We start from the raw sequence: 27188 nt of genomic DNA on the forward strand, positions 1-27188 counted from the left end.
CCAAATTTATTTTTTGCGGAAGACTTCACTAATTGTGATTCTAAATAATTATGTATTTATTAATCTTTTATTATTTATTGTTAATGTTTATTTTGAAATGTTATGAGTTTTTGTTAAGATAGATAATTAATTATCATAACAATTTATATTTGATTATTTGGATATTTAATAAATTTAAACATATTCGGGTAATTAGCGGATATTATTATTATGAATTTAGAATGAGAATGAGTAGTAAAATTATTTTTAATTAAGTTTAAAACGAATACGAGTATATAAATGAAGTTCATAATCTGTAGATTGTATAATTATCAAATTTATATTTAAAATTATTACTCTCTCCGTCTCACCTATCTTGAGACTGTTTCCATTTTGGACGCCCCACTTATCTTGAGATTTTTTTTATTTGGTAAAAATTTTATCTTTTATTCACTTTTTTATATTGAAGAAAATAATAAAATTTATATATAATAATTAATTTCCGTCGAAATTCGACGGGCTACAAACTAGTATATTATCAAAATTACATGACTAATTGGACTTTTCTTGAAACATTGGCCTTGTAGTAGAGTATAGTACTACTTTACACAACATATTCTTGGGAATAACATTTTTTTTCTATATATATATATATATATATATATATATATATATTATGGAACTATACAAACATATTCTTAGCGTTGGAGTAGAGTATAGTACTACTTTACACAACGGATGTTCTCATTTTGGCCAATGTCATATTTGTATATTTCGATTGTATAGTTAATATTACTACTATTTTCGAAATTCTTCAGTACCTTTCGATAAAAGTATTATCAATTGGATATTGATATTTCCGAAACAAATCTATTCTAGTAAAAAAGAAGAAGATAATAATTGCTATTAAATCCCATAGTTTGTGCATTATTGCAAATTTGACTCCATCTTTAAACTAATGCAACTAAGATCCAAATTTTTGATTTATAAGCAAATTACACCTCCTTAAATTCTGGTCATTGACACGACTCATTTTAAGATTCATATGAACACATCTCCGGTTAATTAGTTGCTTGGCATTCTAGTTATCTAATCTGTTAGGTTCAAGATGTAGCAAACTCAGTTGTAAACACATTGTTCCTCTTCGTATTACACAAATCGCGATGACCATTATTTACACATTCCATTGTTGCACTGACACAATTGTTACAGTGACATAAATTGGATTAGATAAATTTAATCTGATGATATGTTATGATATGGTTATGGTTAGATGGATTTGGCCCATGACTCTCTGGACAATGCTATGAGTCTTGGTCTCCCCTATGACAAAATTTATCTTGAATAATTTGGAGTAATTTCAGGTCAATATAATACGAGTAACCGAACACGTAGAAGACATAATTAGCTTCTCTAACAACCTGTTTTGTCTGATTCTGAAGTAGATAAATTCTGATCGAGCGAGGGAGAGAAATGAGAGGGTAGAATGATTTCTTGAAAATCTAAAGAGAGGAAGCGAGAATGAAAGAGGATAAAAGCAACAACTACAGCGGCTTCTCATAGATAGGTTACAAAATTGAAACATGTAGCCGGAGATCAATACAATTGTAAATTCTATGTTTAATTTAGATTTTAAACTACGGTATCAAACAATTAATTTATGGTATCTATATGTCTTATCTACACAAAGACACAATACCAATTAATATACCCTTAATCTTACTGGCTTGTTGAGGACATGGTCAATAAAATTCGACAAAACGTTGCTGTTATACTATCCAATATTATCTTTTTATTATCATCCCTCCAATTATGAACGCACGAAATTGAACGTAACTATTGAAAAATAAGAAAAAATGGTAAAGAGGAGACAAATCAAGTATTAGGAAGCGAACAAGGTTGGAATGGGTGAAAGAGATGGGAGGGATGACCAATTTAGGATGGATCTCGTCGACATGCATTTAATTATATATATGTGGTACATGACCTAGAGGAATCATATGATACTCATCTTTTGTGAGTATCATTAACTTTTTTATTCTTACATTTATTTAGATTTTAATATCTCAAAAAAAAAAAATGATACCACTATTTTTACAAAAATTATAATAAAATCAAAACTCGATATATCTTTTTTAGTACTAACAGAGAGTGTGTACATTTACACACAATTCATGAATTTCACATTAATTAATTGTTAAAATTAAATAATTGTAATAAATTTCTTCATAATTATTCTTTTAATTATTATTAATAATAAATTTCATATTATTAATAATAATTTTCATAATAATTATTCTTTTAATTGTTAGTATAAAACCAAAGATAAATTTTTAGTTAATGTACCGATGAAAGATAATATATTGTTAATGGTTATTTTTTAGTTATTATTTTAATTAAATTAATGGTTAAGTTTTATTTATTCTTTTAATTAATACTATATTGTTATAGTATATTTGAGATCTAATTCTTTTTCTTTTATTAGGAAAGTGATACGAAATTGCAAATATATATATATATATATATATATATATATATATATTTCTTAATACACCGATGAAAGATGAAATCAAAATTTATTTTTAGGTAAATCTAATATAGTGATACATTCATGTAGATTTTTTTTAATTATAAATTAATATATTCTTTTAAATATGTATAAATATAGAGGACGAAATCAATAGATTATTAATCTATATTTAATTAATATATATATATATATTAGTTATTATATAAAAAATTTGCAAATAAAAAATTAGTTATATATCTAAAAATTAGAATTTAAAATATTATACAAATTTATTTAATTTTTAGTTATGTTTTGTGTATGAATTACTTATTATATAAACATATTTGTTATTATATAACTTTGTAAATGAATAATTATTTATATCTATTAAAAATATAATTTTAAATATTAATTTATATTTATATTTGTGTATAAAAATATTTATTTTATTTATTTATTTATTATGAAACGTAATACTCAACAAGTAACTAACCAATCACTCATTTTTCCTATGCTATACATACGAGATCACTTTAAACATTCATTACGTGCAAAGCTATTCAAAAATTCGAGAATCAAATCCGAGGCCACTTTAAAAGGAGGTGCTAGATAAAATTTCATCAAGATATGGGTTAATTCCGTTATTACATTCATATGTTAAAAGTTCAAAGCACCATTGGGATTTGGCCCTATAAGCTATTCTTTTTTTAATACAAAAAAAAAACAATATGTAGAATTTATATTAGTAGGAAGATATGTGAAGTTGAAGCAAACTTGAATATGCACATGGTGAGTGGTGGAATTATGGTTGATGATAATAAATAAGTGGGAGAGCCAATTGATTAGTGGTATTTAACACCAATTGAGGCGGGATTTTAGTGCCACAATTCGAGGATTTAGTTTCGCCCACAACTTGTCAATTAACTCTCACTTTTCATGTATGCCACAAATTCTATTTCACTCACTTTTTTTTTCCAACAAAGATGGATCCATCACCACTTTTTCCACGTAATAGTCAAATGCAATTTCTTACTTTATACCATTCTTTTTGCTTGATTTCTTTGCTCGCACGAAAACTTACATGAAATGGTTGCACAAATCTCATTGAACTTTTAACATGTTTGTACTCCCTCCGTCCCTGAAATGGCTTCCTCTTTGGGGACGGCACGGGTTTTAATAAAAAGTTGTAAAGTGTATTGATAGTGGAGAAAAAGTGATATAATTATTATTGGAAGTTGTGAAAAGTGTTATAATTAGTATTGTGAGTGGTGAAAAGTGAAAAGTAAGAATAAATAAAGTATTATTAGTGGTGGGGTAGGTTTCCAAAAATGGAAAGAAAGAAAGAGGAAGTTATTTAGGGGACGTCCCAAAATGGAAAAAAAGGAAGTTATTTTAGGGACGGAGGGAGTATATATTAGTAACATTTTACGTGTAGTGTTACCTTTAATTTCAAACTATAACCATATCTTTTGGTCAAGTGAATTTTGGTCAATGGGCCTTCGCAAAAGAGACATACTCTTCTTTTTCAAAGTAACACAATTGAATGTTTATTCTCTAATAGAAATAAAATACTACTACTTCGTAAACTGTTCCAAGTTTCGGAATTGGAACTCAAAAATCAAGTTTCATAAAGTTAGATTTTTTCTAACGACCAGAATAATTCAAAACAATTACTCAAGATGTGCATTAGGTAAATTATTTTCCTCTATTAGCTTACAATTTGCAAAGCACTTAGAAAATCAAGTGTGACAAATTTGGCTCTATATATATATATATAAATATATATATATATATATATATATATATATTTAAAAATCCCTCCGTTTTATCATTTTGGTACGTCTCACAAGAGTGTAGTTTCTTTTTTTCCATTAATAAAAGTGGGCTCTGTCTTTTCTAATAACACATTCATTAGTAACATTTATTAAAACTCGTGCCACCAACAATCATGCACATTTTTATAGGACGAAGAGAGCAATTCATGCTGCAACGAAACTAGATATTTTGAATGATTAGATAAGTTTATGAGCAATTATAAGTTGACTAGGGTTTCCCCACAAGTTGCAACTTGAACAACTAGTTCCCCCACTCTTCAATAATCCTACAACCTGTGCCTTTTTTAGCATTGCATTAATGTTTTCTTTCATTTGTTAGTTTGTGCCTTAAAAGCATCTTAAGTTTGAGTTGGCACATCACCCAACTTATCGAGCAAACTTTAGTATATAAATAGTTAGTAGTGTTCCGATTAATGAACGCCACAAAACAAAACAAATTAAACCAAATTTGGACATAGGACGAAAAATGTTTGAATTTTGATTTGTGTTTTAGAAACAAACAAAGCAAGTGAAATAATAATACTTTTGTTCCATGACTAATCTCGACGGTAATGATGGGAGGCATATGGTAATGGAATAATTTGAAAATTTTGTCGGCAACATTCCAAAGATTTTAATTTTCCGAGAGATAAAATAGGAGAAAAGTGAAAAAGTGCTACAGAGAAGTAGGAGGACAAAATTGTCAGTTCACATAATTAAATTTTAAAATACAGATTGAGACCGTCAATTCATATTGATATGGATAGTGTCGTTAACTGGCATATGGGGGCCTCTCATGGATATTGTATGCAAAATTTGTTTAAAATATTCCTCATTATTTGTTTCGTTTTTAAATATCTTATTTATACTTTTAACTTTGTATTCTGATTTAATCTTTCCTAGTTTTTAATTAACGGAACCAATTAGTATCCGAAACACCAACTTGTATATCAAAATGTTCTATAGTATTAATAATATTCCAATGAGGTTATTGTTAGAATATAATAGATAGTTTAAAAGATTTTTTTTAAAAAATTATCATTTATGCCATGTGGATCAATTTTGTAATTCCAAAGAAACGTAAGGATTCTCCTAGATAAATTTTGCTAACAAATAATTAGATTAAAATAAATTATGAAAGTCTGACTATTCTGAGAATTAGTATTTTTTATAATGGAAGAGTAGAATGGATAATTGGAAGTATTATGAATAATTTTGTGATATCATAATTTGATGTCGCCTTCATCCACTTCATCATCATCATCATGTGACTGGTTCCCCTTCACGTTAGGCCTTGCCAAACACGATATCACATTTCCGCTCATTAATATTTCCACGCTCCACTCTAGATTACACACCCCAATTTTAAAATTTGATGATAAATCAAATCTAATCTAGTACTATGTTTTATCAATTCTCACATGGGTTTATTAGATCTTAGCAAAACTTAGGTGCTCCAGAAAGAAACTATATAATACATGATCAAAATATCATCAGATGCATGTGCAGAGAAAGGAACCTAACAATTGTGAAAAAACTGGAAAAAAATAAGAATAGGGAAGAAGAAGAAGGGGCTGGCATTCTGGAGAAAACTGATGTATTCAATACAAATGTTAAATGATGATTCTTATTCTATAAACTGGGCAAAAAAGAAAGAAAAAAGTATGATAAATAAAAATGAAAAGCAGCAAACTAGAGCTAGAACAGCCACGAGCAGCAGCAGTTCTAGTTCCTGATTATGATACATACACCTCCCTGCAATATACCTACTTTATTTCACAACTCAAATTCATCATCCATCACAATAAATTCCAAAGATATATATAGAAATTTCTGCTCTTAATGCATGTCTCTCTTCTTCGTCACCCCAATCATCTTGCTTCTTCCACAAGGGCAACTAAAATAAATCAATACATTATACAGTTCAGGCACAAATGCTCTCATCCAATTCGTAATTGGATCACTCTCTCTATCTCTCTCTGTTTCGGAATTCTTTTTCCGCTCATCCAGTGATGAGAATCATGTATGCCAAGGGACAATGGTAAGCGTTGAGACGTAAATATAACTAAATAATACAAGTAGATACCTGTTTCTTTTTCTTTTTCTGGAAACGGTTTAGAGGATAAACCTCAAAAAGAATCAATAGAAGGGTGGTGGAGGAGGGGAGGCATACGAGACTCCCGTCACCGGAGGCAACGGACCTTCGTAGACGGGTGTTGGTGGCGGAGATGATGGTGATGGCGGAGGAGGTGAACTATAGATATATGGGGGTGGGGGTGAAGGTGATGGTGGGGGCTTGTGGACGTAAGGCGGAGGGGGTGAGGGTGGAGGAGGTGAGGGTTCTTGGCATGGGGGCGGGGGCAGGGGTGGTTCTATACAAGGCTGTGGAGGTGGTGGAGAAAAGGTTGGGGGAGGTGGTGAATGCGGTGGTGGGGGCGGAGATGCGTATATGTAAACAGGCGGTGGAGGTGGTGAATGTGGCGGTGGTGGGGGAGAGTGTGGGGGTGGAGGTGGTGAGTGTGATGGTGGTGGGGGTGAGTAGTAATAATAGGGACTGGGTGGTGGGGGTGAAGGGGGGGGGGGAGGAGGGGGTGGATGACCAGGAGGTGGCGGAGGTGGCGGTGGAGGTGTCCGTATACATGGAGGATAAGGTGCCGGAGACACTGGTGGAGGTGGCGGTGAAGGCGAGGGAGGGGGAGGAGATGGGGGAGGTGGTGGAGGCGAGTAGACAGGTGGAGGAGGCGATGGTGGTGGGGGAGACGGCGGTGGAGGGGAAGGAGGAGGTGGTGGAGGCGAGTATACTGGAGGGGGAGGTGATGGTGGAGGGGGAGAAGGTGGTGGTGGTGGTGGCGGCGGCGGCGGTGGTGGAGGCGAGTATACAGGAGGGGGAGGTGATGGCGGAGGAGGAGAAGGTGGTGGAGGCGGCGGCGGCGGCGGTGGTGGTGGAGGAGAGTATACAGGAGGGGGTGGTGATGGAGGAGGAGGAGAAGGTGGTGGTGGTGGCGGCGGAGGTGGTGGAGGAGGTGAATAAACTGGCGGTGGTGGAGAGTAAACTGGAGGTGGCGGAGAATAGACTGGTGGAGGTGGGGGCGGAGAATACACAGGAGGCGGCGGTGGAGGTGAATGAACCACAACCGGAGGCGGTGGAGCTGGAAGAGTGGGAATAAACCGATGACACCGGAACGCACCGCAATGAATTTTCTTAGACAAAACCGCTTTACAGTGAGCGGCCGATTTCTGAGCCGGCCTGTTTGGCAAACAATTCCGCTGATCATTGAACTCCGGCAGGGCCAAGCACACCGGTGGCTCACCAGTGAAGAAGTTATTAGTGATAGTGAAATTCTCCAGCCGCGGCAGCTTGCATATGCTCTGCGGAATAGCGCCGGAGAAAATATTATTGGCCACATTCAGCTGCTCCAAACTCAACATTCCTCCAATGCTATCCGGCAATGGCCCCACCAGTCCATTGGAGCTAACATCAAGCACCGTCAAGTTCTTCAGCATCCCAATCTCCGGCGGCAAGCACGACCTCAGCCCGTTGTTCATCATAATAATCTCATTCAACCCGCTCATATTGCCAAGACTCGCCGGCACGCAGCCGTGGAATTTGTTATTGGCAAGCACAATCACAGAAACCGGTGAATTACCAAAGTTATCCGGCAATTCGAAGGCGAACCTGTTGTGGTTGATGAAGATAGCATCCAATGGCTTGTCGAAGAGCTCCGGCGGCACCGTTCCTTCAAACTCATTGAACCGTATATCCAAATAGATCAGCTTAGGCAAGCTTAGAACAACATAAGGAAACTTTCCGGCGAACCTGTTGTTGCTCAAGTCGAGCTCGAACAGCACCTTCAAGTTCTTAAACTTCTTCGGCACCGTGCCGCAGAAACGGTTGGAATTAATGTGGAAAATGCCGAGATCTCTGAGGAGACCGAGCTCCTCCGGCAAATAGCCGGCGATGTCTCCGTGGTTGAGATCGATTCCGGCGACGGTGCGGATTGACGAATTGTCGGGCGCCGGCGCGCAGAAGACGTAGGAGTAGTTGCAGACGTCAGATCCGACCCAATCGGCGGTGAGATTGTAGGGATCTGAGAGAATGGCCTTCTTCCACGCCTGCAGCGCAATGTAGGCGTCGCGGAGGCGAGAGTTCTCGAAGGTGAGCGATGGATCGACGGCGACGTTCTCGCCTCTGTCGCCGAACTCGTCTAGGTAGTAGAGCAGCTGGCGCTTCGTAATGTAGCGGACTTGGGCATCGTTGAGCGGGCCGCCATTGCTGCCGATTTGAACCTCGGAAGCATCAGCGGAGGCGCAGGAAGAGAGGAACAGAGCTAGCAGCAGCAGCGCGACACCGCTCCACGAAATGCAGCGATTCCTTTGCTTCATTTCACACCAGACATCTATCTGCAGCTGAGAATGGGCTTTCTATGCCCTATTTCTGCCAACACCTGCGAAATGCGGCGGAGATCTGGGCGGAAAATGGGGAGAGGAAGTGGAGAAATTGAGATTTGAGCTTTGGAAATATGGGTGGCTGAGGAAAGGAGGGAGGGAGAGAGAGAGAGTGAAGGGGGGTTTCTATTGTATTTGTGTTTAGGGATTGTGTTGTGTGAATGTGAGAGGCCAAATTGGAAGTGTGATGAGAGAGAGAATGAGACGCCCAAAAAGACTTACAGCTAAATCACAGCTCAAAGCCCACCAGATTCTCTCTCTCTTCACTCTGTCTCTCTCTAACAAGAGGCGACTTTATTCTTTTCGAACTAACACATTTATGTTCAACGCGCTCCTCCTCAGCTAAAGTTTCGAATAATGCCCTCAAAAAGATTTCTATATTTTTTCCTTTTCCTATAAAGGAACGCAACAACCGCGCATATTATATTACTCCTACTAATTTATTTATAAACGGCCAAAATGTACATGACTAAAATAAAAGGGAATTATCAATTATCGTATATTATGAGTATCACAGGCTCACAGTGCTATTATTTGCTGCTTCTTTTTTTAATATTCAAATGGGGGTATACGTGGCAACTTAACTAAACTTTAACGACTACAATAATGGAGGGGAAGCAGATTACTTTTCATTTAATTAATATAAAGGTATAGATACAAAATTATGTGGAAGAGCGGTTGAATGGAATATGCAAATACTAGGCGTGACGGCGTTACGCCGGCCAACTGTACAATTATATATAAACGCGTCAAACTCCGTCGGTTTAGGGGTGGCGTTTTGTGGGGTGAATGGGACATGCAGTTTAGTTTCTTAAATAAAATAGTAATTAATAGTATTTGTTTTTCAAATAAATAGCATAATTAAATAGACAATTTGGGCCAAGTAGGATTTGTTTGTTTATTGGAATAAGGTATGGTGTGAAATGTCATATCGATGGGCTTCCAATTAATGTATGTGCACTAAATTACAGAATTGCCGATCAAATTGCAGTAAGTAGAGACGGAAAATGTTGCATGAAAGAAGAAGAAGAAAAGAAAAGGAAAAATAAAAAAATGATCTGGACCAGGTAATTGTTTAGGTGATTATAATAAATAAATCTTTATAGGAATAAAAATTAAAAGTATCCATATACGACCTTTGTACAAAGTTGCACAATTTAAATACATCTGTTTTATTTTGTCAATATCATGCATATTATTGTTTTATCCTAATGAGAAGGATTGATATCAGTAGACCAATAATACTCATTTTAGTCCAATTAAATAAGTCTCGCTATCAGTTGTATTCTGATGCCATTTTCCAGCTCTATAAAGCATAGTTGGCAAGCAAGAGGGCACGACATTTTTGCTTGGAAAAATATAATGAAGTCGCTTAATGTATTTTCTTTTTTTAAAATGAATATTATATTCCATGCAAGTAAAACCATGTTGTTTTATGTGTTTTCTTTAAAAGCATAAAAGAATCACGACTTAAAAAATAAGAAATCCCAACACGGCAAATCACTTCCTCCTAAGATGGTACCAGAATAAAATTGACACACAGATATGTTTATTAAGATTGATATTGGTATTATCAATTTATTATGCTAAAATTGTTATTGACCCCCCTTATTGTTAGACTAAAAGTCTAAAACCGTGTATTATTCCTATTTTATGATGGGATAAGTAACTCGGACAACGAAGCGCCGATTAATAATAAAACGATTCTCCTCTAATTAATAAGTTGAAGTTGGGGGTTCGAATTATCACGGTCCACGAGAAGAAATGAGAAACCATTATTATTATTATTATTATTTTAAAAAAAAGGAACAAGTAAATTGGAAGTTTCACAAGATCCCATTTGAGATCATATACTGTAAAATTGTGTAGTGTAATGTGTGTCAAAAAAATATAGCGCAACAATTTTTTTTTTTTTTTTAATTTGAGATTTGATACATGCATCATGTTGAGTTCCAACAAAATTTATGTAATGGTACAATTGAATAGATCAAATTCGAGGTGTATAACAAAATAGAAGTTATCTCGTGTGACCGTTCGTACGGTGCGGATCACTCACTTACTCTAATATGACACTTTAAAATTGTTAAAATACGAAATTCTTATGTGATATTAATATAAATAAACTAAATGATTAAATTGCAACACTCACTGATTGACAAAATTTATCAATTTCATAATTAGGCTTCTTAATGATAATTTGTTAGACACCTATAAGTTTTTCAGTATTTAATTGAGGTTGATGTATTTTATCTAAATAATTGGTTTGTGAGTCATATCCAGCAAAACACTATCTAAATATAGATGGGTGAAATAGCATACTTATTGCCACTACGATTCATTATGCAAGTATAGTTTCTAGTCGTCTAATTGCCATATTGGGTGTAAAAGGAGGACATTTTAGGGTTGAGCTCAAAAGCTCTACAAGTTTTATACGTTTGACAAAAGCTTTCAATTTCAAATGTTGAGGTTTTATAATCACCTTCTTGCAAGTTACGTACGTAGTTTTAAAATTTTACCCTTATTATAATATTTTGAACTACTTACTAGGAGAGTTGAAATTTGATTTTACCTTTTCTTCAATAACGACGAAACGCAACTTAATTAGCAAGATATTTTCCCTTCAATTAATAAACTGAACTGAAACTCGTAGTTATTAATTATTTGAAGTTCATATTTAATAAACCATGCATGTTTATATAACATGACCCTGCAAGTGATGTTCAAATTGTTAAAAGATTCCCCGATAAATTATAAATTATAAAAAGAAAATAAATATTTTTTTACTGTTATGCACCGGCCAATAATATTTTTGAGCCCAAGTCTATGGAAATATGTCACACGCCTATTTACTAGATTGGTGATGTTTTCATCTGTTTACCACTTCTAAAATATCACAAGGGTAATTGTTTCATATATATATACCGTGTGATTTTCAGGCATTGACAAGGATATGTATCTAGCTTGAATTTAGGTTCGATCAAGTCTATAGACATTAGTTCTTGTATTATATACTACTATGACTTAAAATAAATCAAATACTAACATATTATACGTACAAGCATTGACACACACATACAACATAGTATTTCTCATCGACCTACTTGAGATCGTCTATTATCCTATTCACCAAGTCATCAAGTTTTTGTCAAAAAAAAATTGGTATGCTTTAATTTTATTTTATAATCGTTGCCAGCTGGATTGATTATAACCAATTATAGTTATATATTTTACTGGTCTTTGGTATTTAATTTTTAATATTAATTCATCAATGATTATTTCATAATTGTGGTTTAAAATTGTTCTTGTTCCAGATCTCAGTTAATAAATATTAATGAGAATTTATTATATTATGACTAATATTTTGTATTAACAACTATTACTAAAATATTATATATATAATATAAAAGTGTCGTGGGTACAAAATATTGATTGTCTAAATATTTTATATTGAAATTATTGACGGAAAATAAATTTATCAATTTTATGGTTTATATAATAATTTTCTTTTCCAAAAAATATATGAATTTAAGATTAATTTTGAATTGTCCCACGTCAGACAATTTCTATCAAATCCATTCTAATGTCGCAGTGAAAAATAGCAAGTCATGGAACTATTCATATTAAATTTGGGAAAAAATGCCATGTTTCACTCTATTAGTGGTCTGCAACTTTGCCTAAACCCCTTAATCAAGTGGATTATTAATATTGGATTTGGGCTAAATTGCTCCGCGTGAGAATCAATCTTAAATTTATCTATTAAAAAAAAGCCATGATATAAAAAGAAAAAGATTGAAAAACTTTGGGTATATTTCGACAATAACCCCTATATATTTATAAATTATATATAATTAATTAGGTATTACACTAAATTTATTTGATAGATTTATAAATAAATATCTATATCCAATAATATATATATATATATATATATATATATATATTGATTCATTATAAGGCTCGTTTGATATGCATGGTAAGTGTGGGATAGATACCTATAACACTCTAATATTTTGTTTACTTCAAAAATCTAAGCCCTTTATAAATTAATGGTTCGTTATTTACTATCCATATCTTTTGGATTATGCATCACACATGAGAGATGTGATAGCGTAACACGTCTTTTATAGTATATCTTACCAAACATGATATTAATATCTAACAAATTAATAGATATATCTCAGTCAAAGATATCACACACCATCCCATATCACTGATATATAACACTCATTTTTCTATGATTTTTAATGTTTTGAAGATATCAATTTTGTAGGGAATTAAGTGTTTAATAGTTATTTTGTGCTTATATCGCTTTATCTTGTGAAATGTGATACTTTCTCGTACTTTGATGAAATATACAGAAATTTCGAAGTTGAATTTGGAGATATATTCTTAATGAAAGTTGTAGATCGTCGCAATACGAGTTTGTGAGCGCAAACGGATTGCAAATCGGAGTTCAGGTGAGGAATATATAGCCGAAGCAAAAAAGTCGCACACATTAGTGAATAGCGGCCGACGGGATTTATAGGAATTTGCAAAATTTTGGATTTTATCAATATTTTCAAATTATGTACTATATTTATTTTATGTGCCTATGGACACCTCTCTACACATCTCTTCAACCTCTTTTCATGTTTTTCAGTTTTAGCTTTAGAATATTATAGTTTTATAGATTCAATTTATTTTCTGCAAGTTCAATATTCAAGATTCAAGCTGTTCATTCACGATTATTTACTGGTTTTATTTATTTCAGTCTTTTCAATTACTTTCTTTTTTATTATGTTTTTATTTTCATTTATTATGTTTATCTAGTTTTCTTTTGTGATTATAGCGTTTGTAATGGTTGATTGAATTTATGTGATTGACTTGTTGAGGCCTTTTTTCATTCTATTTTTTTATTTATAATTCCTAGTGCTTGATTTCGTGTGGATTATCTGACCAATAATTTGCATATTTAGTTATTCAATTTGAGGCTTAGCGGAGATAACTATTTAGCGAATTTAGGAATGTGTGATATGATTTTAACTTTGATGCCTAGCGGAGATATGTGGATCATAGGGAGCTATTCTTGTGAATTTTTGGAAGTTGAGTTAGTAGATTTTCTTGAGACCTAACGGAGATAGATAATTTACTAATCTGCTATTATAAGCTGCTTTAGCGAGAGTGTGTGATTATATATGCGATCTCTCGTCAAAAATTGGTAATTAGGATTAATAGATTAATTGTGTCAATTTGATTAACGGAATTACATTCCCTAAGATCAATCGTTTATTTATCTGAATTTCTATTTGATTTTTATTTGCTTTGTTTTGAGTTTAGTTGTGATTATCCATCGTAGTTCGTTTGCCTAAATATTGCTAGAGAATTTATTAGGATTATTTAGGGTGTTTTCGTTTATCAGTCCTCATATATACGATACTTTGCTTGTTGTTTATTGCTACAATTACAATTTTTGTTGCTATTAAATTAGTGATCAACCACGTAGCAAACGAGCCCTAAAATTCTATCTAATTTCATCTTCTATATTGCTACAAATTTAAAGAATATATAAATATATATATACATATACAACATTAATTATTAGATTTACATAAAAATTCTATCCGATTTCATATTCAGTCGCTACATTAATTAAAAAATATAGTTGTGGTTCCACTTCACTTTTATACTAAAAGAAAAAGAGTTAAATTCCCAAAATTCCATAAAGATATGATGTTCATTTTGGTTGATAAATTTATCATGAAAAAAATGAGGGATAACAAAAAAAATCTCTCTTTAAATATCTGATTTATTTTCCCTCATTTTCTATAAAAGAGAATTTCATCATTTTTCATTCGTTTTATTCAATCCGAACAGGGATAACTACTATGGATTTGAAATCTAGTTCTTGTGGTACTTCAAAATTTGCATTTCCATTACAATACTCCCTGAAAAGCATTTCTAGTTTATGCTGGGTTTTTTGTTTTAGTTTCTCTAGATCAAACTCATGTATATGTTTCAACATAGTACTTCGTTCAAAAACTTGGCCAGCTTTAAAAGAACAAAAAATACCTATCGAAAGAATGAGTCCGACTCCAAGTGTTGTGATGTGATCAGAAATAAATTTTATCATGGATATATTTCTTTTTTCTTGTAGTTCCTCTAAAAACTAGGAGAAAAACTTTTTCAAGAAAGGAAAAGGGACTTTTTGGGCTTATTCCTCAATTTTTGGTGTGATAATATTATCGCTTCCTTGAAATCAAAATGGGAATAAAAAGGGTGAAATTTTCTTTTGTAGGAAATGAGAAAAAAGAAAATAGGTATTCAAAGCGAGAATTTTTTGTTATCCTTCATTTTTTCATGATAAATTTATTAACCCAAAAGAACACACCCTAACAATATATTAATTAATTAATTATGCATTTAAAATCTATATGATTTTATCTTCCATCATTATATTAATTAAATAAACTCATACACATATGAGCATGCATTGTGCATGTTGTTTTTTCAATCAACAATCATTAATTATTTCTTAATGACCTCCTATTGAGTTTAAACTTAAACTAGTGTTTCGCCCGAGTGAGGATTGGATTTTTTTTTTAATGTTTATGTGAAAGTCTTTTCAATATTTTAATGTGTTTACTGGTAAGTAACGATACTATACACGTGTTATGATAATACAATTTAAAAAAATTAAAGAGCCATAAAATATCTTATAAATTATAATAACATTATACTATATCTTATAAGTATGTTAATGATGTATTTGGGGAATTCATACATTTAAAGTGTAGGAAGTACTTCAATGCATATTTAAGCATGTAATCTTAGATTAATTACTTCCAGATATATGGCCATGCCTTTTACAATAGTATAAGCTGAAATTTAAATAAATCTTAATTTGTTCAATAATATTAGCTCTTATAAAAGTTCAACCAATTAAGGCTACAGAATTTGTTATATGTAATAATTTTCAGTAGTAAAGCGGAATTTGACTCTCAATTTCTTAGATATATATCATCATATATTCATTTTATACGATCATTCTTCTGCATCAAGCAACTATCATCATTTTATTATAATTCCATTTTTCTTCCCATCCACCAGATAACCAACATCTCTTGATTTAAACAATTACTAACCTTTAAAAAAAATTAAAAAAATTGATCTCTTTTGGGGCATGCATGCATTTCTAATTTTATATTCTGTTGCATCATTGCATCCGCTTGTTTATAAAACTACAGGATCAGTGTTTACAAAATGCAACCCAATCAAGATTACTTCTTCCAAAATCTTGCATGATGGCGTGGAGAAAGTTTAATATAATGGGCATCAACTTATTCATGGGGTCTCAAACATATATAACTTTATTAATAATGCATGGATGGCATATTATTTAAATGACAGAAAACTATCAAACTATAATTTTCAGAGCTTTATAGACAGCTCTTACATTCGTAATTTAATAAGCAAATGCAAGCTCTGAAAATTTGACGTTAGTAATTTAATAATACATCATTATAAAATAGAAATGAGAATAATGCATAAGTCAGTATATAATGTTGCATAAACTGCTTGTAATGATTGAAAAATAATATTTAATTAATTTATAAAACATGTGGTCTACTGTGAAACCGATTTCACGGTGAAACCGGGTTTTGAATTACACTACTTTAACAACATAATGTGTCATTTGTATGTTGAAGTAGTGTCATTCGAAACCCAAGAGTTTTTGTGTTTATAAATTAAATTTTTGTTCCCTCCAAAATTTGAACATCGGTAAATTTTCGCACCCTCTAAGTAAACATCAGCGGCTCAGCCATAGAATATGAAAATTCAACGTTACAGATTTATTCTCATTTTTTACCATATTTGTCAATTTCATTTGACTCTCTCTCTCTCTCTCTCTCTCTCTATATATATATATATATATATATATATATATATATATATATATAGGGAGAGGTTCAAGAAAGAACCATAAATAAAAGAAGACCGGAGAACCATTTTCAGCCATTCGATCATCAAGATCTACGGTGGATGCATCATCTTGTTGGATGAATGCAGATCCTGGGTTCGAATCCTGAAGGGAGCATTTTTTTTTTATTTTTTTAGTGCATTAATTTTAACAGCGAATGCATTATTTTTTACAGTAGATGCATTAAATTTGATGGTTCTCCCGTTCTCACAAATAATGTAGTTCTCTCTGGAACCACACCCTATATATATATATATATATATATATATATATATATATATATATATATGGTTGAGTTCTCATTGAACCTTTCCCTTAGGTAGTATATAGATCCAAATCGGGACCATTAATTAAAAAAAATGAATTGAACACACGAATGACACGTGGCGTTGACACTAAAAGATGACATTATTAAAAAAAACACGGAGTGACAAAACAATCATTTTTTTCGTTTCTTGCAAAAATCATACATATGACAAAATAGAACACTGTATTGCACAACAGAACTGAAATTGTACCTATCCAATACACATATCTCGCATCACACAAAGTTAGAACGTGCAAAGATACAACAATAGTAATTGTGCTTTAAACATAAAGAACAAGAACACTAAAGTTGATTACCTAGTTCAGTGATAAAACACCTACGTCTGGGGGCCACGCACAGAGTAAATTATCCACTAGTGACGATAAGATATGCGAAGGACTTACACATGAAGACTCGTTCTTCCTAGCCTCTATATCTTCGCAAATCTCCATCAACATGAACAACTAAGAGCAAGACAACAACTCACCCTCTAAGTGTCAATGTTACACATTCACCACTTAAACTCAACAAATAAACATACACCAACAAGCTGTTGTAAGGAATCAAACAAACAACTCCCAATGCTTACAAAGGAAAATAAGTGACAAACTATAACACACTCACACGCAATGCACGAAAATACTTTCAATATGCAGTAGAGTAACAATCAAAGTGGCAACATATTCAAGTCCTTTTCATCGCATATATATGTCCAAGCTTGAAAAAAATTCTCAAAGATCACATTTGCAGGCTGATTGAAGTCTATCTGAAGGTGCTGACCGAATATCACCATCTCAATCTGTAGATTCGGTTCATGTATATCCACAAGACATGGAATGGATAACTCCAAGTCCATCACAAATGCTGCAAGTAAAGGACTGCTAAATGTCTCCAGTATAAGTTAGAACATTGAAAGAAACTGTTCTAACTTAAAAGAAGAACATCCAGAGACACATATGTTGTCTACATAATGACAACAAATATAGAGTATGAAAAATACTCTAACAAGAACAATGCATATTATAAAACAAAACCATGCACGACTAATTGCAAGAAAAAATATTTGAATCGAATCATGCATTCATATAAACTGAATTATGCATATTGTGTCAATAAACCCTGCATATTGTGTTAGTGAACCATGCATGTTGTAGGGTTTATCGACACGAGAAGCATGGTTCACTAACACAATATAAAAGGTTCATTGACACAATATACATGGTTCAATTTTATAATATGTATTGTTTTATTGTGTAATATGTCTATCCAACGTTATGCTTATTTGTGTTTACCTTTATGTATATTTATGTTCAACTATATGCATAACTATGGCAGCAACAAGCAGCAGTGAGAGGCATCAGAGAGGTCGTATAGTAATACTTTCACATGCTGATGAGGACTGAAATATGCGCCAGCGATGTGCACTATATAATGAGAACATTTCTATTTATGCTTATGATTAGTGTTATTATTATTAAGCTAACCAGTGCAGGTTTAATTGAAGATTTGGGATAGTAAAAGAAATAATAGAGCTTCCGGTGTAGTCAAGCAAGCATAGGCGACTCAGACCAAGGTCAATGTATTAAAAGGGCTTAAGCCCAATTATCTTAGTAAATGGGCTTGAGGCCCTAGGGCTTATTTACATGCTTATAAATAGAGACTTAGGGGTGGGTTAGAAGCGGATCTCATTTTTACTCATTCATCTCTTGTAAAATATAATACTCTCTCGATTATAGTGGAAAAACCCCCAAAACCCCCGTGGACGTAGGTCTTCTCGACCGAACCACGTAAATCCGTGTCGTTTATTGCTTTCTAGATTAGGTGTTGGTTTCTCGTTTCTAAATATAATACATGGTTCAATTTTATAATATGTATTGTTTTATTGTGTAATATGTCTATCCAACGTTATGCTTATTTGTGTTTACCTTTATGTATATTTATGTTCAACTATATGCATAACTATGGCAGCAACAAGCAGCAGTGAGAGGCATCAGAGAGGTCGTATAGTAATACTTTCACATGCATATTTCTATCCAACATTTTGCATATTTATTTTAATGTTTATTCATATTTGTGTTCAGTTATATGCATATTTTGACGGCGTTCGTGCCAATAAAATGAATTTTTGACAAATAATAATAATAATTTTTTTTTCCAAAAAATTTATTCATATTCTACATCTGTATGTATTTTGCCTTGAAAATCCGTAAAAGGAAATTTGCCATGTGTCATGCTCCTAGCACGCCACGTACCCACACTGTGTTATTCATATTTTGATACTTGTTTGCTATGTTTAATTTTAAAAGGTGAAGTCAACATTGAAAATTAGATTAAACTTCGTTGTTTAAATGACAATTACTTCAATGGAAGAACAACCCAACATTTGTTAGGTTTTTTTTGGATCTTAGCTAATTCTTTAATATCAATTTGCATTGTAGATTTATTTTCTTGGCTTCCAAATATATTTAAAATTTATTTTAGTATTTCCTTTTTTTTTACTATTTTATAACTTTATAATTATGAATTAGGGTTAATTGCCTATAAATACACGAACTATACCCGAATTTTGGTTTTTGATCAAACCTATTTTTTTGGTCAAAAAATACATAAATTTTTATATTTTTGAAATTTGATCTAAGCCGAAAGTTCGCCGGTTAATAAATTGATTGTCTGAATTTCGATGGACAATTCGAAGGTACTGTTGAAAAACTCTTAACATTATCTTTCTAATGATTCTTACATTTTTGGGTTTTGATAACCAAAAGTGGTAAAAAAAATGGCATGTAAGTTAAGGTCACGAAACTCTATGAAAGTTTCACCAATCCAAACACATATAATCTTGCACACATGAAGAAGTTATAACATGAAGCGAAACTGTGATGCCCGGGGACAAAGTACGGAGTGATCGCCGGTGCAAAGAGGCACGGACAAGGAGCGGCTCCGATTAAGACTTTCAAGTGGAGGGCCGCAGGCATGAATCGGAACACACCCGAACGAGAAGGATTCCGAGAATATGCAGGTATGGGATTGCATATTCGAGGAGAGCTTAAATGATTTGATAGGTGCTACTCATATCAACAAGATGCATCTTCTTTTTTGGTGCCCACGTGGAAGAAACTCTAAGGTTAAGCGTGTTTGACTTGGAGTAATTTCATGATGGGTGACCCCTGGGAAGTTTCTCGGGGACCCAGAATTTATAACTCACAGAGAGACATAAACAGAAACTCGTGCAGAAATATGAAGAACACAAGAACACCAAAGTTGGTTACCTAGTTCGGTGATAAAACACCTACGTCTGGGGGGCCACGCCAAGTTCAAACAGTTCACTAGTGTTGATAAGATATACAAATGACTTACATGCGAAGACTCGATCTTCTTACCCTCTATATCTTCCCAAACCGTCACCTACGTGAACAACGGAAAGCAAGATGAGAACTTACTCCCTAAGCGTGATTGCTACTCAATCCACGCTCAACACCAATGAATTATATCACTCCAACAGGCTGAAGTAATATTCAAGAACAGAAAACAAACTCACGCTTACAAAGAGACAAAGCATAAATCAATAGCACACCCTCACAAACTGTATGATCTCCTATATGCACGAAAATACTCTCACAAATAATAAGAGTAACAAATAAACGCAGCAGCAGCATGATCCTCTTCGTCTTCAATATATGTATATGTAAACCCTAGAAAGATATGGGCTCTTGGCGGGCTCTAGGTGGCCGCCCATAATAGGGTTCACTAAAACCCTAAGTAGAAGAAATCTCATGCAAACTGGAGATCCAATAGATATATATATATATATATATATATATATATATATATATATATATATATATATATCCGTAGGAAGGCACATGTATATCTCTAATCATATCTTCAAAATCCCGCAAGTAAGCTGCGTAGGTTGTCTCCAGAATATTGTAATATCGGAAGCGACTCATAAAGGAACAACATGTAGAGCTCGTGGAGACACTCATGCTAGTCTACACAATAACAACAACTTAGAGTATAGAAATACTCTAACACACTCTCTCTCTCTCTCTCTCTATATATATATATATATATATATATATATAGGGTGCGGTTATAGTGAGAACCACACTTATCGTGAGAACATAAGAACCATTAAAATCAATGCATCTACTATATAAATTAATGCATTCGCTATTAAATTTAATGCATCCGAAAATAATAAATTTTTTGCTCTCTTCAGGATTCGAACCCAGGATCTGCATTCATCCACCAAGATGATGCATCCACCGTAGATCTTGATGATCGAATGGTTTAAAATGGTTCTCTGTTCTAATTTTATTTAGTGGTTCTTATTTGAACCTCTCCCTATATATATATATATATATATATATATATATATATATATATATATATATTTTTTTTTAACACTTCCGGTGACCAAAATCTAACAATATAAGTATCATTAAAAAGATAACGTCAATAGCTTTCCAACTGTACTTTTAGATTGCTAATCAGAATTCAGACAATCGAATTATTGGCCAACGAACTTTTGGAGTTAGGCCAAATTTCAAAAAATTAAAAATTTATGTATTTTTACAAAAAAAAAAATGGATCTAGTTAAAAACTAAAATTTGAGTATTTATTGGCAATTAACCCTATAAATTATATATATATATATATATATATACACAACTCATACTATTTTTTATTTTTTCTTTATATATACTTTTACTTTTACCCTACACTTGTTTTTTTTTTTTTTGTGTCATTATTTTCAATTGTTCTTACTATTTATGTGTTTTGAAATTTGTTGTTTTTTATTGTTCTTTTATTTGCAAGACTACTTTTGTTGATTTTTAAGGTTTTTTGTTGTTGATTTTTAAGGTTGAGTTCGTATATTTTCACAAATAGCAACAGTTCAAAACCATATTATAAGATTCAATAAAATGTCAAATAAGTTATTTATGAGCTTTAAATTATATATGATTTTCTTTTATTTATATGTTCAATGTTTTTAATGTTAATTTCTTACGTTTTTCATAAGTCACTTGTGTGTTTCATACGTAAATAGTATAAGAGGTGTTCTTTCTTTTTCTTTTTAAAGAAAAAGAATATTCATTACTAATTAGTTTTCAAGTTATTTTTGGTCGATTGATCATGTTTTACAACTTAATTACAACTTGGGGCGTTTATTTTTATTTTTTTTTATATGAAGGAGTCGGATCTTTGTTCTTTTTGTTAACGTTTTGAGTAGTGTATCGGTCGGACCTACGAATTTGTTTTAAATATGTGGACAATATATAGAGAAAATAATATTTTGGATTTTTCCTCTTTCGATATAACCCAATTTTGACTTATTCCACGTAAACCGAGACGCTGCACCCAACTTATGTGAAAATTGAAATAGTCATCATCGCATCTTGCATTTTATAATTATTTGAAAACCGAATAATTCTCATAACCGACAATATCAAGGGTAACAAAACTCATACTGCTGAATTGAAATTTTATTAAAGAAACCGGAACCTAAAAAAACCCAAAGAGAAGACCAGGGCCGGGCCTCATTAAAACCTCAAAACGAGGATAAAGAGTACCCGTCTAGATACAAAGAAAACATGAAAGAAACAAGGTGCGGTGGAAACTGAGTTGAGGAGACTTCGGAAGTTCCGGCCGTACCATCACCCCCAAATCTCCCCGGTTCCCACCAAGCACCGAACAAACAACTCAGGACAAGCTATCGCACCATGCGAACAAAGGAAGAATGTACATCATCGAAAACCAGCTGAGCAATCTCAGGAATAGAATGAAGCCAAAATCCTTCCTGCGAGTGAGAGGAAGCGAGGTAATCGGCAACGTGGTTACCTTCCCGGCAACGTGAGCAATCTCGAACGTGGTTACCTGCGAGTGAGAGGAAGCGTGGTAACAAAACTCATACCAAATTGTCTCGGTTTGAATTCTCAAAATACTCTCGTTTGCAATATTTATTGTTTAATTATTTATACACATATTGTGATTCGTATGCTTGTAGTAATAATTAGTGTCACAGATAATTTACAACCAAAACCAGGAACGAAACACTGAGACCTTCAACAAAACGTATAAAAGAATAAAATCTATTTATTGAAGCCATATATGTATTTAATAGTGAACTTTTACAGTTGTTTGCATTTACTAAAAGTAAGTAGCTTTCAACAGGAAAAAGGGGATCTTTTTTTTTTTTTTTTTTTAATTTTTTGGCGCGAGGAAAAAGAAATGAATCTTACAACTGTAAGCGAACTAATTTGGATTCGGTGGTTAGAAACTATTGCCAAATTGGACCCAACTCTGTCTCTTATGCTATGTTGCCCCCTCACCCTTTCATGCGTTATACTCTAATCTCACCGACACCCACGTTTCTCTTTTTTTAATTTTTTCCACTTTCTCTCTTTTTATTTACGTAGAGGTGGGGATGCCAATTGGAACAATCGATTTGATTTCAAGTCAGACCTATTTATGCTTGGTTCAATTTGATTCACTTTTTAAATTAAGTCGGAATTGTTTTTGGAGTTGAAAATATTAATCTCGAACTTTTTTCATTTATTTATTTAGGGGATGTATACTTTAATATGATTGATAAGATATATGCTATTTAGGGATGTATACTTTACATGATTGATTAAATATATGATTGGTATTTTTATTTTCAAGAGTAAGCACTACAAAATTCGCGCAAAATAGCTACGGAAATTTCCGTAGCTAAAAACACTAATTCCGTAGCTAAACAGTTTTACCTACGGATCGGGAACGGATATCGTCCGTAGGTATATCGCTCGTCGCTAAATTTTTAGCTACGGAAATCCGATCCCTCGCTAATGTTAGCTACGGATTTAGCTACGGAAAATCCCTCGCCGGAGTGTGTCGCCATAATCGTCGTCTAGCGGTCACCAACGGACTTAGCTACGGAAAAATCCGTAGCTAAATGGCTACGGAAATATCCGTAGCTAATCCGAATCCGGCGACAAGAGTTTCTTCACCAGCTATTTGGATTTAGCTACGGAAAATTAAGACATGCCATCTGGGATTTCTTAATGTATTTAGAGGCGTATATGTCTTAATTTCTGTTAGTGGCCATCGCATATCATTAGCCGTAGCTTTAGATGCGTATAGCCTCTGCAATCGAGGAGTCAGTGGAAAGTAGTACATCTTCATGGCTGGTACTTGTTTCTGTTTACCACTTTCAGATTCTTCATTGTTCTCCTTGAAACGTGAAGTATTGCAAAATTTGCAACAAACCAATTCAGCATCATCTCTCCAATATATCATACAGTTATTCGGACAACAGTCTATCTTCTCAACAGGCAATCCCATGCCACGAAGTAGTTTCTTTGTCTCGTAAAAGTTATCAGGAGCCAAATTATCTTCTGGCAAAATCTCTTGTATTAATTCTATCATCTGATCGAAGCACCTCTCTGACATGTGATTCTCTGATTTCAAGCTCATTAAACGAGCCACAAAAGACAATTGGGAATGGTTCTTGCAACCGGGCCATAACTCTTTATCAGCAGCAGCTAACATGTCATAAAATTGTTTTGCTTTGGAGTTTGGTAGTTCTTCAATGTCCTCAATGTCCTCAATATCAAACTGAGGACCTGCAACGTCCATAATCATCGCATGATAGGTATTGGGTGCTTGCTCGTCAACACCTATGTTTATATCTTCATTTGAAGGTATTGATGTTTCTCCGTGAAACCTCCATAATTCATAATCCCAAACGAACCCAGCCTTTGAAACATGGTATCGAACTTCATCCACATCCCTATACCATATATTGTCACATTTCTTGCACGGGCACTTAATTTTATCTCGACTCATAAAGTTTGGCTGACTAGTGGCAAACTCAAGGAAAGTTTCAAGTCCCGACAAAAATGTGGGATTCCAACTACCATCAGAAAGATATCGACTATACATCCATTCACGATTCTGAGTCATTCTTGCAATTCCTAATAAATAAATTCCACTAAATGAGGTAATCGAGAATATATATACTATAATAAAGAATTTTCAAATAACCCTCTAAAAAAAAGAGATCCAAATCCTCAACAATCAAAAAGAAAAATCACACAACAAACACATAGTTATACCTTAATTCAGTAAAAAAGAATTTTCAAATAAGATGAGTCATTCTTGCATTTCCTAGTTTATAAAACAAGAAATATGAAGGAATGATCTACATTACCTGTTATGTTGTGAAGAGGAGGCAAGGGGGCTGAATCTGATCAGTTAAGACCAAGTCTGAAATGATAGGAAACAATCAACAATAAGACATGAAGAATTTCACTCGACATGAAGAAATATTACTAGTTATTTAAATCTAAAAAACTTTAATTACTGCTAGCAATTTAGCATTGTCATTTCTTGCACCTCAAATTGGGAAAAGCAAGGTATTTCTGAGAGCAGGGCAGATGGCTGAATTAGATGCTAGAAGAGCAGAAGTTCTGGCTCATGCAGTCAAGCGCATTCAGAGGCAAATCCGAACTCACCTTACAAGAAAAGAGTTTATTATTCTACGGAAGGTGTCCATAAATATCCAGAAACTTTGGAGATTAAGTCTTTGTGGTGGCTTGTGTCACAGCCCATTATGACTGCTGTTTAATTGCTGGAAAAGCCCCAGCAGCTGCTGCAAGTGGCCTCTTTTTGGTGTAATAATATATATGCATGTTACATTCACAATCAGAAAATTTGCCTAACCAGGCCCCATAAATAATTTAACTTATGATTCCTGGATTTATTGAAAACAATTTGAATTTATATCTAAAATATTTTCCTAAAAGTGCAGATAGATAGTCCCATTCAATAAGCAGTCTAAAATCTTCTGTATAGAAGTTTCTACATGCTCTTCAACCAGAGTTTTCAATGATCATGCCAACAAAATGTTTGAGACACATTTAAAATAATGATAATTGTATATGCACCTTCCTCTCAATTCAAAATGTGTGCATATATATGTATACATTACTCCTACTTTCCTCTTGAAACAGTGGACCAAGAACAAAGTATCACATGATTCCCAATATTTGTTACAATGTGTGGAATTAGCTAGCTATTTTTGGTTGAAATGTGAATCCATGCTAATTTTGTCATCAGATACAGAACTTAGGCAAGGAACCATTCCTCCTCTTTTAACACATGCATGTATACTTTTTTGGAGAGAGAGAGACTATAAAATTGGGGTAGCAAGACATCAAGGACACTTGATCTGATCATATGTCAACAACTGCTGCAACAATTAAAACTACCTTATCTTATCTTCACAATTATACACTCAAGCATACGCAAGCTAAGGGAAAACACTAGATTACATTACACGCCTAACTAATCTTATGCAAAACTTTTCATATGTTATGTGCAGTGCACAGAGTTAATAGTTTAAAAGCACATATTGCAAAATTTAGTAAACCTATTTGGAATGGAGTATAATAGTTTAAAAGCACATAAAAGAAGCAACATTTGTTAGTTGAAACAGGGCATCGGGAAAAACTTGGAAACATGTTGAAAAGCAGAGTTGTGAAACCTGTATCTACTGCCAACAAAAGCTTATTACAGCTACAAGGCGTAGAATAAATGCTACTTATAGAAGAAGGTAAATATTCCACCATCAAAATGCATACTAGTCATAGTTTCAAGGGGAACTACTCGTGCAACCAATAAATCACAGACAACCACCAAAACTTTTTGATTCTCTAAAAAGAATATTACAGCATGAATTCTGCATCATCAGATTAACTTAAGGCACCAAAAATGGGTGTAATTCAAACAGTCTCCGACTTCCTCTATTAAGCTAAAGAACGAAAGATTCAAGTAAGACAGAAGCAGTCAAATTTTCTTCCACACAAATCATACCAAATTGTATTCCAAATATGTAAGGTGCAAGCATTCAGCTCCCACACAAAGATCATCATTCGGAAAATTATAGGTCGAATATCTAACCTAAAAGACAGAATTAGATTCTTTACTCTCAATTGATAACGAAGCTTACCAATTGTTGCAGCTATGGAGTCGAGCGACGGGGTAGGGCTGGGCGAGGGCAGTGCAATCCCTAAATTGGGAGTATAATATCAAATAACAAAGCTTAGTTATTAACATCCCATAACCAGAAGAGAACCCCCTCAAATCGAAGAGAGCTTACCAATCGACGGCGGCTGCGACGATAAGCGT

At 33.4% G+C, this 27188-nt stretch overlaps 2 protein-coding genes across 2 annotated transcripts; both read right to left on the reverse strand.

Moving 5' to 3' along the window:
• Nucleotides 1-5882: 5882 nt before the first annotated feature.
• Nucleotides 5883-9163, reverse strand: LOC130988328 (leucine-rich repeat extensin-like protein 4). Its single transcript, XM_057912142.1, has one exon. It carries the CDS (start codon nt 8683-8685, stop codon nt 6442-6444), a length of 2244 nt encoding a protein of 747 aa, XP_057768125.1. The 5' UTR covers nt 8686-9163; the 3' UTR covers nt 5883-6441.
• Nucleotides 9164-24020: 14857 nt separating this feature from the next.
• Nucleotides 24021-25231, reverse strand: LOC130990427 (uncharacterized). Its single transcript, XM_057914661.1, has 2 exons — nt 25210-25231; nt 24021-24789 (listed from the first exon to the last, which is right to left on the reverse strand). Exon 2 carries the CDS (start codon nt 24639-24641, stop codon nt 24021-24023), a length of 621 nt encoding a protein of 206 aa, XP_057770644.1. The 5' UTR covers nt 24642-24789; nt 25210-25231.
• Between the last annotated feature and the right edge of the window lie 1957 nt (nt 25232-27188).

This window comes from Salvia miltiorrhiza, chromosome 6, assembly GCF_028751815.1.
Source record: "Salvia miltiorrhiza cultivar Shanhuang (shh) chromosome 6, IMPLAD_Smil_shh, whole genome shotgun sequence".
In the NCBI taxonomy this organism is placed as follows: Eukaryota; Viridiplantae; Streptophyta; class Magnoliopsida; order Lamiales; family Lamiaceae; genus Salvia; species Salvia miltiorrhiza.

Coding starts and splice junctions, on each gene's coding strand:
- LOC130988328 (XM_057912142.1), bottom strand. CDS start 8,685: ATGAAGCAAAGGAATCGCTGCATTTCGTGGAGCGGTGTCGCGCTGCTG.
- LOC130990427 (XM_057914661.1), bottom strand. CDS start 24,641: ATGATTATGGACGTTGCAGGTCCTCAGTTTGATATTGAGGACATTGAG.